Source organism: Abrus precatorius, unplaced genomic scaffold (assembly GCF_003935025.1).
Source record: "Abrus precatorius isolate BTA unplaced genomic scaffold, Abrus_2018 Scaffold9, whole genome shotgun sequence".
NCBI lineage: Eukaryota > Viridiplantae > Streptophyta > Magnoliopsida > Fabales > Fabaceae > Abrus > Abrus precatorius.
The window spans coordinates 21,737,610-21,751,334 of NW_020874439.1; the positions used below are offsets into that span (position 1 = coordinate 21,737,610).

The following is a 13,725-nucleotide window of genomic DNA, read 5'->3' on the forward strand; positions in this document are numbered from 1 at the left end:
AACAGTGATTAACTATTTTGAATAGAAAGTTAATTAAACAATGAAAAATGGTTTATATAACATACCTCTAATTAAACTTGACCTACATATAGAGATTGTTCATCTCATTTTATTTGACTATAACAAGACTTGTCTTTTTTTTTTTTTTTTTGTTAGTATCATCTGTGTACTGGTTGACTAGTTAAAATTGATTAGAATTTATTATATTGTTAGGGAAACAACTTGGTACGTTAATTAATTAGCTAAAATGGGAGATTGACGGAATTGAAGAAAAAATGAGATTCACACGTAGAACTTCTTGCCAAAGTACTGTTATGCAAAGAAAACAAATCATTATATTATGTGTGGACAATTTTTATTGGGCTGTTCTTATTTCTTTTATTCCCCCTCTTAGAAAGAAAAATATTAAATCAAAATATTTAATAGCATGACAACATATTTATACAAAATTTCTACTTCAAGCATATGAAATAAGGTCATAAACAGTCAAGTAAAATCTAATTCATGAAATCATTTAATTTATGAACCACATCGTTGTTATAAATAGGGGTGGTCAAAAAATCCAATTTCATAAATCCAATCCATAACCAATGTCAAATTGGTTTTAAAAATCTAAATCCATATTAAACCAATTTTTTTATTAACTATATTTGTATAACCAGTTTAGTGTCTAAATCCATTTTTTAAAATCGGATTTATTTTTAGTTATCCAAATCCATATATATAAAGCAACCTTATATTTTTATTTACTAAATTTTGGCGTTATATTAATTTACAAAATTTTATTGTAACTATATTTTACTATTACTATTTTTTTATTAAACTTAATTCTTATAATTAAAATATTTAAAAATATTAAAATATAACAAATATTTTTAAATTAGTTACTACTGTTATTTTTATATTTATGTTTATTTTTTAATTTTTAAAATATTATAACATAAAAATTTTATTATTATTTATATTATTAATTTTTATTTTTATAGGTTTTAATTTAAATTTTTATTATAAACTCCATTTATTAAAAATAAGTTAAAAATAATAATAAATATTTTATATACTTCTATAAAATCTAATATATTAATAAATATTGTTAAAATCTTTTTGAAATGAACTATTTTAATGTAACATTTGTACAATAAATTAGTTTACCTTAAAAATATAATTCACAAATATATTAAAAATTAATTTTGTGTTAAAAAATAAATTTAAAATTAGATTTAAAACTAATTCAACATAAAACCAAATTTAAAACTAGTTTCAACAAAAACTAAATTTAAAACCAATTTTAAACTAAATTTAAATTTTAAAACTATTTTTGAACAGATTAAAAAAATAAAATAAAATAGTTTAAAATTCAACTCATATAATTAATTTGTGTGATGGATAGAGGATATAAAGTACAATATATCTAAATATTTATTATTTTAATAAAATATAAAATTAAAAAATACTATTAAGAAATTAAAATATATGCAAATACTCTCTTAACATGTATTGTTAATGTAATGGGTTAGAGTATTATTTATATTCATATTTTATCTTTGATAAATGTTGATGCTTAACAAATATATATATATATATATATATATATATATATATATATATATAATGTTATATTATTTATTTAAATATTTTAATATAATAATTTAATAATAATTAAAAAGTAATTATGGTATATTTTTACCATATGTAAAAACGGTTTAAAACTGGTTTTAAACCAAATTCAAATTTTAAAACTAAATTTAAACCGGTTTTAAAAAAATTAAAATGGATTGGTTTATAATCCAATCTATATAATTGGATTTTAAATAGATTTAGATTGGTTTTTTGAAAATCTAATCCATGAACACTCCTAGTTATAAAGACCATAATGTTGCAGGAAACATTATTATTGGACATACAGGGAAAGTTATAAGCGTCTATACTGTAAAATAGATTTTCAATAGAATAAAAAATACAAACATAGTAGAATCATAGTTATAAAATATGACCCTAATCAAAATGCATACACTTGTCATATCCACTACCAAGATAGTGAAAAAATATATACTTTATAAATTAGATTCACGCGTAGAACTTCTTTTAAAAAATAAGTACTGTTCTGCAAACTAACAAATCAGTAGACGATGCGTGAAGAATATTTAAATAGTGTAAGTTTTAATTCATTTTTGCGACATTTTATGTTCTGGAAATATGTGAAATCGTGCTCGCAAACGGCATTGATAAATTATTCATGAAACATAAAAGAGCATGTATAGAGATTTAACACACCATTTGCATTACTTTCTCAAATTCAAAACATAAGATGTAGTGTAGTAATTTGGCTTGCATGGCAAGTGCTTCACATAGGCATATTGACCACGCACCAAACCCATTTATTTAATACAACCATAGGTCTTATTCTATGTATAGTAATACATATAGCTAGCTAGCTAGCCTATTATGATTATTATGACCCATGTACTTTTAGCTGGAAGCTTGAATTGTTCAGGCCAAGGCCATAGATAGCAGTTCAAGGATCCACTCTGATGGAAAGGAGATGGCAGATGCAGAGTCAGTAACAATATTAATGGATGAACCATTAACTGTTCCCTGATTTTGAAGTGCATAGTAGGCAACAAAGAAGAGGGGTGGTGAAATGGTAGCCCAATCACTCTGTTTGGCGCTGTAGCCAACCAAGAAGCTATCTACCGTGGTATATTGTTTGGCTATATTTCCAACCTTTTCCTCCAAGTCTTTCACTGGAGTTTTAGGATCAGGTGTAAACCCAGGGTAGCATTGATAATCAACAACATTAATGATACTGTTGTACTTTCTGAACAAGGGGACGTAGAACTTATCACTGTTAGCAAAGTTTGGAGCAATGGAAGCCCTAGTGATGACTTTATCTCCCTTTAGGTTGTCTATGAGTTGGCCAATGCAAGTGACAAAGTCATCTGCTGTGATTGAAGGCACAATTTTGTCATAGCGAACATCAATTCCATCCAAATTGTAGTCTGCGATGATCCTTTTCAGCGATTCAGTGGCATTGGTAATCCATGCACGTGTATCAGTGCCACAGTCGAAGGGGAATTGTTCACCGTTGTTTCCAATGCTAACTAGCACTTTAACTGTTGTCCTGCCGGCACTGTGTTTGAACTGCTTAATCTTCGCCGGAGTGACTTTTTCGGTGTCCCAGTAAGGAATGAACTTTCCCTTGGTTGAGTTTATCCCATCGTAGTCTCTAGCATAGGCCAGAACCAGTTGGAATTCATTCGCACATGTAGGGATCGTTTTAGGGTCTGAGAATGAGTCATCATTGGCGTATTGACGAAACACATTGAACCCCATTATGGCAAGTATAGAAATAGGAGTTTCGGATATGAACAAAACAGTTGTTGCTATTTTGTATGTTTGGTGTGATGAAACCACGCTCCACTCCTTCCCTTATATAGTAGAGCTCAAAGCCTCCTTGCCAAAGTTGACTAATACAATCCCATGGAAAAGGCGTCATGAATATTATATACAAATCATAAAAATATTTACAAGAAAACTGTTGAAGGTTTTAAAAATTTTGAAAAAGGAGAAAAACTATAATCAAAACTGAAAAAATTTGGCAAGTTTATGGACGTGATATATCTTTTCTATATTTATTGTTTTTATTTATCTGTGCTTGCATATATATAAATTTTATGTATAATTTGAAAATTGGTATTACGTCCGCCTCTTAACTGACATGATTCTGATAATTTTATTTTTGAACTTATGATTTCAATATTAATTGTATTTTTTGTGTGAAAATAATATTATTAGAAAAAAGATATATCAGCTTTGTAACACTTTTCTGAACATCAGTATAAACTTAATTATAACATTTATTATTAATCAATTCTTTTACAAATGTAAATAAACGTAGTTTACGTTTCTAATATCTCACACTCAAACAGTGATTGCCATATAACGTATGAAAAGAAAATGTTTAGTTAGGAACCGATTTAATTTCCCAAAATATTTGTGATACTAAATTCATCCGATAGTAAAAGGTACAAAAATAGTACCTTTTTCTGTTTTTAACATAAGGATGATTATTTTTGTGTCAATTAAGCACCTAATTTGATATTGTAAATTTATTAATAACGAAATTAATTTTAAGTGAATTTTATCAACTACATACTGAATACAAATAAAATTTTAATATCATTCTATTGATATGTTATAAATATTTAATAGCATAGAAAGAAATATTACACATTCTATAAATTTGCACATTGCATAAGAACTCGTGTTTTCACATTAAATAAAAAAAATTGATGAAAGTAGTGAAATTGATAAGAATGAAATTATTATATTTATGGTTAAATATACATGGCTAACAAATTAACATGTGTTAACGTACGTACAGGAAGGGAAAGAGAATGTGAATGTGGGAAATTTGGAAGAATTTTATACAAAGAACTGTCACGGGACATAAAGCTGAGTATGTAAATATGTGAAAGAGAACAAACTTTTTTCACATTAGTGGGATTTTTTGAGAAGAGGAGGAGACTTTGAATATTTTTTTGTCTTAGAGGGGAAAGAGAACAAGCTGAGTAAGCTTCAATTATATTCGAACGCTGCAAAATTAATGAGTGAGTACATATTGGAGTTTTAATCAAATAATTAGTTTGCGGAACCACTTATGCAGTGGGTACAAATTTATATCACTCGTTAACTTTTAGATATGAATAATGAGTGAGTCTTAATTTCCTACGACCAATCCTTTTTCACATTACTGGAGAAATGACTGGGCAGGGACATACCAATGATTAAATAGATTACGATTCACATTAAATTTTTATTTTATAATTTATTTAATTTTTAATAATTAAATAATAAAACATAAAAAATGTTATTTGATAATTTTAGGCAAAAAAAACCTTTAGTCATATATATAAATAGAAAGTCCCCGTAGAAAGTCCCCGTAGAAGGGACATTATTTTCAATTTTCATGGGAGGATGATTTACAGTAACAAACAGACTATAGAGGGTAAGAGTTTAATGAAAAATTTGAATGACATATTGATGTAGAAATACAGTGATAATAAATACTACGATGTTCAATCTGTTTATCACTATTTTTATAATTTCTTCACTTCATGTAGCTATATAGTTGTGTCTAGCGTAAGCCTGACGCAAAATTTGAAAGGTCACTGTACTGAGAAAAGTAGTAGTATTCATGTGGCGTCTATTGATTAAGGTAATTCCAGTGTAAAGGAATTTGACCAAACGCAGATTGACGATTCCATTACAAGCTTTTAAGTTGTGTGATACTAAAAATGATGAAATTTTATTTTTCTGTATTAAAGTATTTCTATGAGATTGTAGTACATGGCGTTTGAAGGATTTTGTATTAGAATATGCTTACCTAAAAATTTACATAATACATTATTGAACTTGTATAGAATTTGATGTGAAAAAATGAAATAAAAAGAAGTTGTAACGGTGTGGTTTACGATAATATGAATAATTTGTCTTTAGTAAAATAATATGTTATTCAATAATGACTAATTAGTATGCTAGCTAATTTATTAGCTCAACTAGCTCATCATGACCAAGTGGATTATATTTTTTTAGACCAAGATCCTTGTTGTACTCTGTTATCTTTGCTAGACCAAATGCATTGGGTTTAAGTGTCTTAGATCTTGCTATTAGAATTTTTATTTTTATTGCTCAAGTGGTTCCCTCGTTTGATATATAAAAAAATATTTTTAAATTATGCATTAAGAAAATAATTATTAAATAAGGGAAAAATAAAAGAAAACAAACAAATGTGAATAAAAAAGAGGATCTTAAGAATAAACACCCGTTAATGTGAAAAAGGATGGGTCTTGGGAATTGAATGACTTGCTTAAATTTCAGTCATATAAATTTGTACACACTGGATAAGTGATTCTGAACTTATACCCAACAATATAGACAAATTGACGGACGAGGATTAAAAACAACGAAGTACACGTGCTTTGAACTACCTAATATTTCGAGCTAGTTAGAATGCACAAGATACACAGCTCGTAAACAACTTGAAATAGTTATAACCCCAAGGCAAGTAGAAAGCTAAAAATTCATAACAAAGTCTTTAGTTGATTTAGTATAATTATTTATTTTAGAAAAAAATAATATGAATTTTTACCAAAATAAATAAAGAGATAATAATGGGTTTAGATATTTTTTTTGTCTGCTAATAAAAAGGGCTTAAGAGAAAAAACAAACAAACCCTGTATTACAATCCTAGGATGCCGCATTCATTCTTAAAAAAGATAGTAAAGAAGGGTGAGCCTTGTCAAAATAGAAAAAAGCTACCTCACTCTCAGCGCCTATTTTAGCCAACCAATCTGCATGTTGATTGACTTCTTTAAGAACATTGCTAAAGCTAATGAGCCTAATACCTTTTAACAAATTCCTAATCCTCCTAATTACAGAAAATAAAGGATAAATGTAGTATAGAGTCAAACCTAGGTCGATTCATGAAGACATATTCTCAGTCAAATTTAATTTTAGGTTTTCTTTTAAAAAATACAAATAAGGTTTTTGGAGTTTTAAAAATTGCAATTAATCAAATTAAATTACGAATAAAATTAAAGTGAGTAAGAGATGAATTAAAAAATATCAATCCATAAAATACCAATTGCGTGTAACTCTGACTATCACAGTATCTAAAGATTTAAATCCATGTTTGAACAATCACCCAATTCAATTATTAATTCAATCAAATAACCTAATTGAATAGAGTTATGAATTAAATTAAATAATCATTTAACCTAATGCGCATTCAGGTGATCTTTATCTTGGATGAGACGATGATCTTGATTCTAAAGACCTGACAGAAATAGAAAGCTGGCATGAGATCAACTAGTACTTGATTCTTAGTGTTGGAATATATTTTGGGCTGTCTAGAACTTGAATTGTTATTTTTTTTTTGTGATATAGTTATTTTGGCCATGTAAATATTATTTTAAATCTCATGTGTTTGACAAATATTTTGTAAATTACTGTATAAAATATGTATAAATACAGGCCTTGTACCAATGTTTGTAAATATTTATTTCAGATAATTATAACTTATGTTTACTGCTATTTACTTAATATTTTTTGGATTGGCAGACTTTGTAAATAACCTTATTCACAAATAGATATTTTATCTATTTATACTTACAATATTTGCCATATACAAAAATTTTATACATTATGCTGAACTTATATAAATGGAATAAACAACTTTCAAAATTTAAAAATTTAAGATGGTACACATTACCATAGGAATCCCATCACCCATTTTTACAATTTTAGTGTTTTGATTCATCAAGTCCATCTCCTCTGTGGATCGTTTCTAAGTTCATGGTGCTCCGTAACCTTTGAATGAGGCCTCTCAATCTCACCTTCGAAGTGTTTCTAGCCTTCCTTAGCACGCAGATGCCTCGGAGCGGCTAGGGAAATGAACCATAGCAACGCCTCCTTAGCCTCATTTGTTTTGAAATCAAAGAATTTTAGGCAAAAAAAACCTTTAGTCATATATATAAATAGAAAGTCCCTGTAGAAGGGACATTATTTTCAATTTTCATGGGAGGATGATTTACAGTAACAAACAGACTATAGAGGGTAAGAGTTTAATGAAAAATTTGAATGACATATTGATGTAGAAATACAATGATAATAAATACTACGATGTTCAATCTGTTTATCACTATTTTTATAATTTCTTCACTTCATGTAGCTATATAGTTGTGTCTAGCGTAAGCCTGACGCAAAATTTGAAAGGTCACTGTACTGAGAAAAGTAGTAGTATTCATGTGGCGTCTATTGATTAAGGTAATTCCAGTGTAAAGGAATTTGACCAAACGCAGATTGACGATTCCATTACAAGCTTTTAAGTTGTGTGATACTAAAAATGATGAAATTTTATTTTTCTGTATTAAAGTATTTCTATGAGATTGTAGTACATGGCGTTTGAAGGATTTTGTATTAGAATATGCTTACCTAAAAATTTACATAATACATTATTGAACTTGTATAGAATTTGATGTGAAAAAATGAAATAAAAAGAAGTTGTAACGGTGTGGTTTACGATAATATGAATAATTTGTCTTTAGTAAAATAATATGTTATTCAATAATGACTAATTAGTATGCTAGCTAATTTATTAGCTCAACTAGCTCATCATGACCAAGTGGATTATATTTTTTTAGACCAAGATCCTTGTTGTACTCTGTTATCTTTGCTAGACCAAATGCATTGGGTTTAAGTGTCTTAGATCTTGCTATTAGAATTTTTATTTTTATTGCTCAAGTGGTTCCCTCGTTTGATATATAAAAAAATATTTTTAAATTATGCATTAAGAAAATAATTATTAAATAAGGGAAAAATAAAAGAAAACAAACAAATGTGAATAAAAAAGAGGATCTTAAGAATAAACACCCGTTAATGTGAAAAAGGATGGGTCTTGGGAATTGAATGACTTGCTTAAATTTCAGTCATATAAATTTGTACACACTGGATAAGTGATTCTGAACTTATACCCAACAATATAGACAAATTGACGGACGAGGATTAAAAACAACGAAGTACACGTGCTTTGAACTACCTAATATTTCGAGCTAGTTAGAATGCACAAGATACACAGCTCGTAAACAACTTGAAATAGTTATAACCCCAAGGCAAGTAGAAAGCTAAAAATTCATAACAAAGTCTTTAGTTGATTTAGTATAATTATTTATTTTAGAAAAAAATAATATGAATTTTTACCAAAATAAATAAAGAGATAATAATGGGTTTAGATATTTTTTTTGTCTGCTAATAAAAAGGGCTTAAGAGAAAAAACAAACAAACCCTGTATTACAATCCTAGGATGCCGCATTCATTCTTAAAAAAGATAGTAAAGAAGGGTGAGCCTTGTCAAAATAGAAAAAAGCTACCTCACTCTCAGCGCCTATTTTAGCCAACCAATCTGCATGTTGATTGACTTCTTTAAGAACATTGCTAAAGCTAATGAGCCTAATACCTTTTAACAAATTCCTAATCCTCCTAATTACAGAAAATAAAGGATAAATGTAGTATAGAGTCAAACCTAGGTCGATTCATGAAGACATATTCTCAGTCAAATTTAATTTTAGGTTTTCTTTTAAAAAATACAAATAAGGTTTTTGGAGTTTTAAAAATTGCAATTAATCAAATTAAATTACGAATAAAATTAAAGTGAGTAAGAGATGAATTAAAAAATATCAATCCATAAAATACCAATTGCGTGTAACTCTGACTATCACAGTATCTAAAGATTTAAATCCATGTTTGAACAATCACCCAATTCAATTATTAATTCAATCAAATAACCTAATTGAATAGAGTTATGAATTAAATTAAATAATCATTTAACCTAATGCGCATTCAGGTGATCTTTATCTTGGATGAGACGATGATCTTGATTCTAAAGACCTGACAGAAATAGAAAGCTGGCATGAGATCAACTAGTACTTGATTCTTAGTGTTGGAATATATTTTGGGCTGTCTAGAACTTGAATTGTTATTTTTTTTTTGTGATATAGTTATTTTGGCCATGTAAATATTATTTTAAATCTCATGTGTTTGACAAATATTTTGTAAATTACTGTATAAAATATGTATAAATACAGGCCTTGTACCAATGTTTGTAAATATTTATTTCAGATAATTATAACTTATGTTTACTGCTATTTACTTAATATTTTTTGGATTGGCAGACTTTGTAAATAACCTTATTCACAAATAGATATTTTATCTATTTATACTTACAATATTTGCCATATACAAAAATTTTATACATTATGCTGAACTTATATAAATGGAATAAACAACTTTCAAAATTTAAAAATTTAAGATGGTACACATTACCATAGGAATCCCATCACCCATTTTTACAATTTTAGTGTTTTGATTCATCAAGTCCATCTCCTCTGTGGATCGTTTCTAAGTTCATGGTGCTCCGTAACCTTTGAATGAGGCCTCTCAATCTCACCTTCGAAGTGTTTCTAGCCTTCCTTAGCACGCAGATGCCTCGGAGCGGCTAGGGAAATGAACCATAGCAACGCCTCCTTAGCCTCATTTGTTTTGAAATCAAAGAATTTTAGGCAAAAAAAACCTTTAGTCATATATATAAATAGAAAGTCCCTGTAGAAGGGACATTATTTTCAATTTTCATGGGAGGATGATTTACAGTAACAAACAGACTATAGAGGGTAAGAGTTTAATGAAAAATTTGAATGACATATTGATGTAGAAATACAATGATAATAAATACTACGATGTTCAATCTGTTTATCACTATTTTTATAATTTCTTCACTTCATGTAGCTATATAGTTGTGTCTAGCGTAAGCCTGACGCAAAATTTGAAAGGTCACTGTACTGAGAAAAGTAGTAGTATTCATGTGGCGTCTATTGATTAAGGTAATTCCAGTGTAAAGGAATTTGACCAAACGCAGATTGACGATTCCATTACAAGCTTTTAAGTTGTGTGATACTAAAAATGATGAAATTTTATTTTTCTGTATTAAAGTATTTCTATGAGATTGTAGTACATGGCGTTTGAAGGATTTTGTATTAGAATATGCTTACCTAAAAATTTACATAATACATTATTGAACTTGTATAGAATTTGATGTGAAAAAATGAAATAAAAAGAAGTTGTAACGGTGTGGTTTACGATAATATGAATAATTTGTCTTTAGTAAAATAATATGTTATTCAATAATGACTAATTAGTATGCTAGCTAATTTATTAGCTCAACTAGCTCATCATGACCAAGTGGATTATATTTTTTTAGACCAAGATCCTTGTTGTACTCTGTTATCTTTGCTAGACCAAATGCATTGGGTTTAAGTGTCTTAGATCTTGCTATTAGAATTTTTATTTTTATTGCTCAAGTGGTTCCCTCGTTTGATATATAAAAAAATATTTTTAAATTATGCATTAAGAAAATAATTATTAAATAAGGGAAAAATAAAAGAAAACAAACAAATGTGAATAAAAAAGAGGATCTTAAGAATAAACACCCGTTAATGTGAAAAAGGATGGGTCTTGGGAATTGAATGACTTGCTTAAATTTCAGTCATATAAATTTGTACACACTGGATAAGTGATTCTGAACTTATACCCAACAATATAGACAAATTGACGGACGAGGATTAAAAACAACGAAGTACACGTGCTTTGAACTACCTAATATTTCGAGCTAGTTAGAATGCACAAGATACACAGCTCGTAAACAACTTGAAATAGTTATAACCCCAAGGCAAGTAGAAAGCTAAAAATTCATAACAAAGTCTTTAGTTGATTTAGTATAATTATTTATTTTAGAAAAAAATAATATGAATTTTTACCAAAATAAATAAAGAGATAATAATGGGTTTAGATATTTTTTTTGTCTGCTAATAAAAAGGGCTTAAGAGAAAAAACAAACAAACCCTGTATTACAATCCTAGGATGCCGCATTCATTCTTAAAAAAGATAGTAAAGAAGGGTGAGCCTTGTCAAAATAGAAAAAAGCTACCTCACTCTCAGCGCCTATTTTAGCCAACCAATCTGCATGTTGATTGACTTCTTTAAGAACATTGCTAAAGCTAATGAGCCTAATACCTTTTAACAAATTCCTAATCCTCCTAATTACAGAAAATAAAGGATAAATGTAGTATAGAGTCAAACCTAGGTCGATTCATGAAGACATATTCTCAGTCAAATTTAATTTTAGGTTTTCTTTTAAAAAATACAAATAAGGTTTTTGGAGTTTTAAAAATTGCAATTAATCAAATTAAATTACGAATAAAATTAAAGTGAGTAAGAGATGAATTAAAAAATATCAATCCATAAAATACCAATTGCGTGTAACTCTGACTATCACAGTATCTAAAGATTTAAATCCATGTTTGAACAATCACCCAATTCAATTATTAATTCAATCAAATAACCTAATTGAATAGAGTTATGAATTAAATTAAATAATCATTTAACCTAATGCGCATTCAGGTGATCTTTATCTTGGATGAGACGATGATCTTGATTCTAAAGACCTGACAGAAATAGAAAGCTGGCATGAGATCAACTAGTACTTGATTCTTAGTGTTGGAATATATTTTGGGCTGTCTAGAACTTGAATTGTTATTTTTTTTTTGTGATATAGTTATTTTGGCCATGTAAATATTATTTTAAATCTCATGTGTTTGACAAATATTTTGTAAATTACTGTATAAAATATGTATAAATACAGGCCTTGTACCAATGTTTGTAAATATTTATTTCAGATAATTATAACTTATGTTTACTGCTATTTACTTAATATTTTTTGGATTGGCAGACTTTGTAAATAACCTTATTCACAAATAGATATTTTATCTATTTATACTTACAATATTTGCCATATACAAAAATTTTATACATTATGCTGAACTTATATAAATGGAATAAACAACTTTCAAAATTTAAAAATTTAAGATGGTACACATTACCATAGGAATCCCATCACCCATTTTTACAATTTTAGTGTTTTGATTCATCAAGTCCATCTCCTCTGTGGATCGTTTCTAAGTTCATGGTGCTCCGTAACCTTTGAATGAGGCCTCTCAATCTCACCTTCGAAGTGTTTCTAGCCTTCCTTAGCACGCAGATGCCTCGGAGCGGCTAGGGAAATGAACCATAGCAACGCCTCCTTAGCCTCATTTGTTTTGAAATCAAAGAATTTTAGGCAAAAAAAACCTTTAGTCATATATATAAATAGAAAGTCCCTGTAGAAGGGACATTATTTTCAATTTTCATGGGAGGATGATTTACAGTAACAAACAGACTATAGAGGGTAAGAGTTTAATGAAAAATTTGAATGACATATTGATGTAGAAATACAATGATAATAAATACTACGATGTTCAATCTGTTTATCACTATTTTTATAATTTCTTCACTTCATGTAGCTATATAGTTGTGTCTAGCGTAAGCCTGACGCAAAATTTGAAAGGTCACTGTACTGAGAAAAGTAGTAGTATTCATGTGGCGTCTATTGATTAAGGTAATTCCAGTGTAAAGGAATTTGACCAAACGCAGATTGACGATTCCATTACAAGCTTTTAAGTTGTGTGATACTAAAAATGATGAAATTTTATTTTTCTGTATTAAAGTATTTCTATGAGATTGTAGTACATGGCGTTTGAAGGATTTTGTATTAGAATATGCTTACCTAAAAATTTACATAATACATTATTGAACTTGTATAGAATTTGATGTGAAAAAATGAAATAAAAAGAAGTTGTAACGGTGTGGTTTACGATAATATGAATAATTTGTCTTTAGTAAAATAATATGTTATTCAATAATGACTAATTAGTATGCTAGCTAATTTATTAGCTCAACTAGCTCATCATGACCAAGTGGATTATATTTTTTTAGACCAAGATCCTTGTTGTACTCTGTTATCTTTGCTAGACCAAATGCATTGGGTTTAAGTGTCTTAGATCTTGCTATTAGAATTTTTATTTTTATTGCTCAAGTGGTTCCCTCGTTTGATATATAAAAAAATATTTTTAAATTATGCATTAAGAAAATAATTATTAAATAAGGGAAAAATAAAAGAAAACAAACAAATGTGAATAAAAAAGAGGATCTTAAGAATAAACACCCGTTAATGTGAAAAAGGATGGGTCTTGGGAATTGAATGACTTGCTTAAATTTCAGTCATATAAATTTGTACAC

General features: G+C 28.2%; 1 protein-coding gene across 1 annotated transcript; it reads right to left on the bottom strand.

Annotated features, from left to right (window-relative positions):
- Positions 1-2,490: 2,490 nt before the first annotated feature.
- LOC113851000 (ruBisCO-associated protein-like) lies at positions 2,491-3,333 on the bottom strand. Its single transcript, XM_027481499.1, has one exon. The coding sequence runs from the start codon at positions 3,331-3,333 to the stop codon at positions 2,491-2,493; it is 843 nt and encodes a 280-aa protein (XP_027337300.1).
- Positions 3,334-13,725: the final 10,392 nt, after the last annotated feature.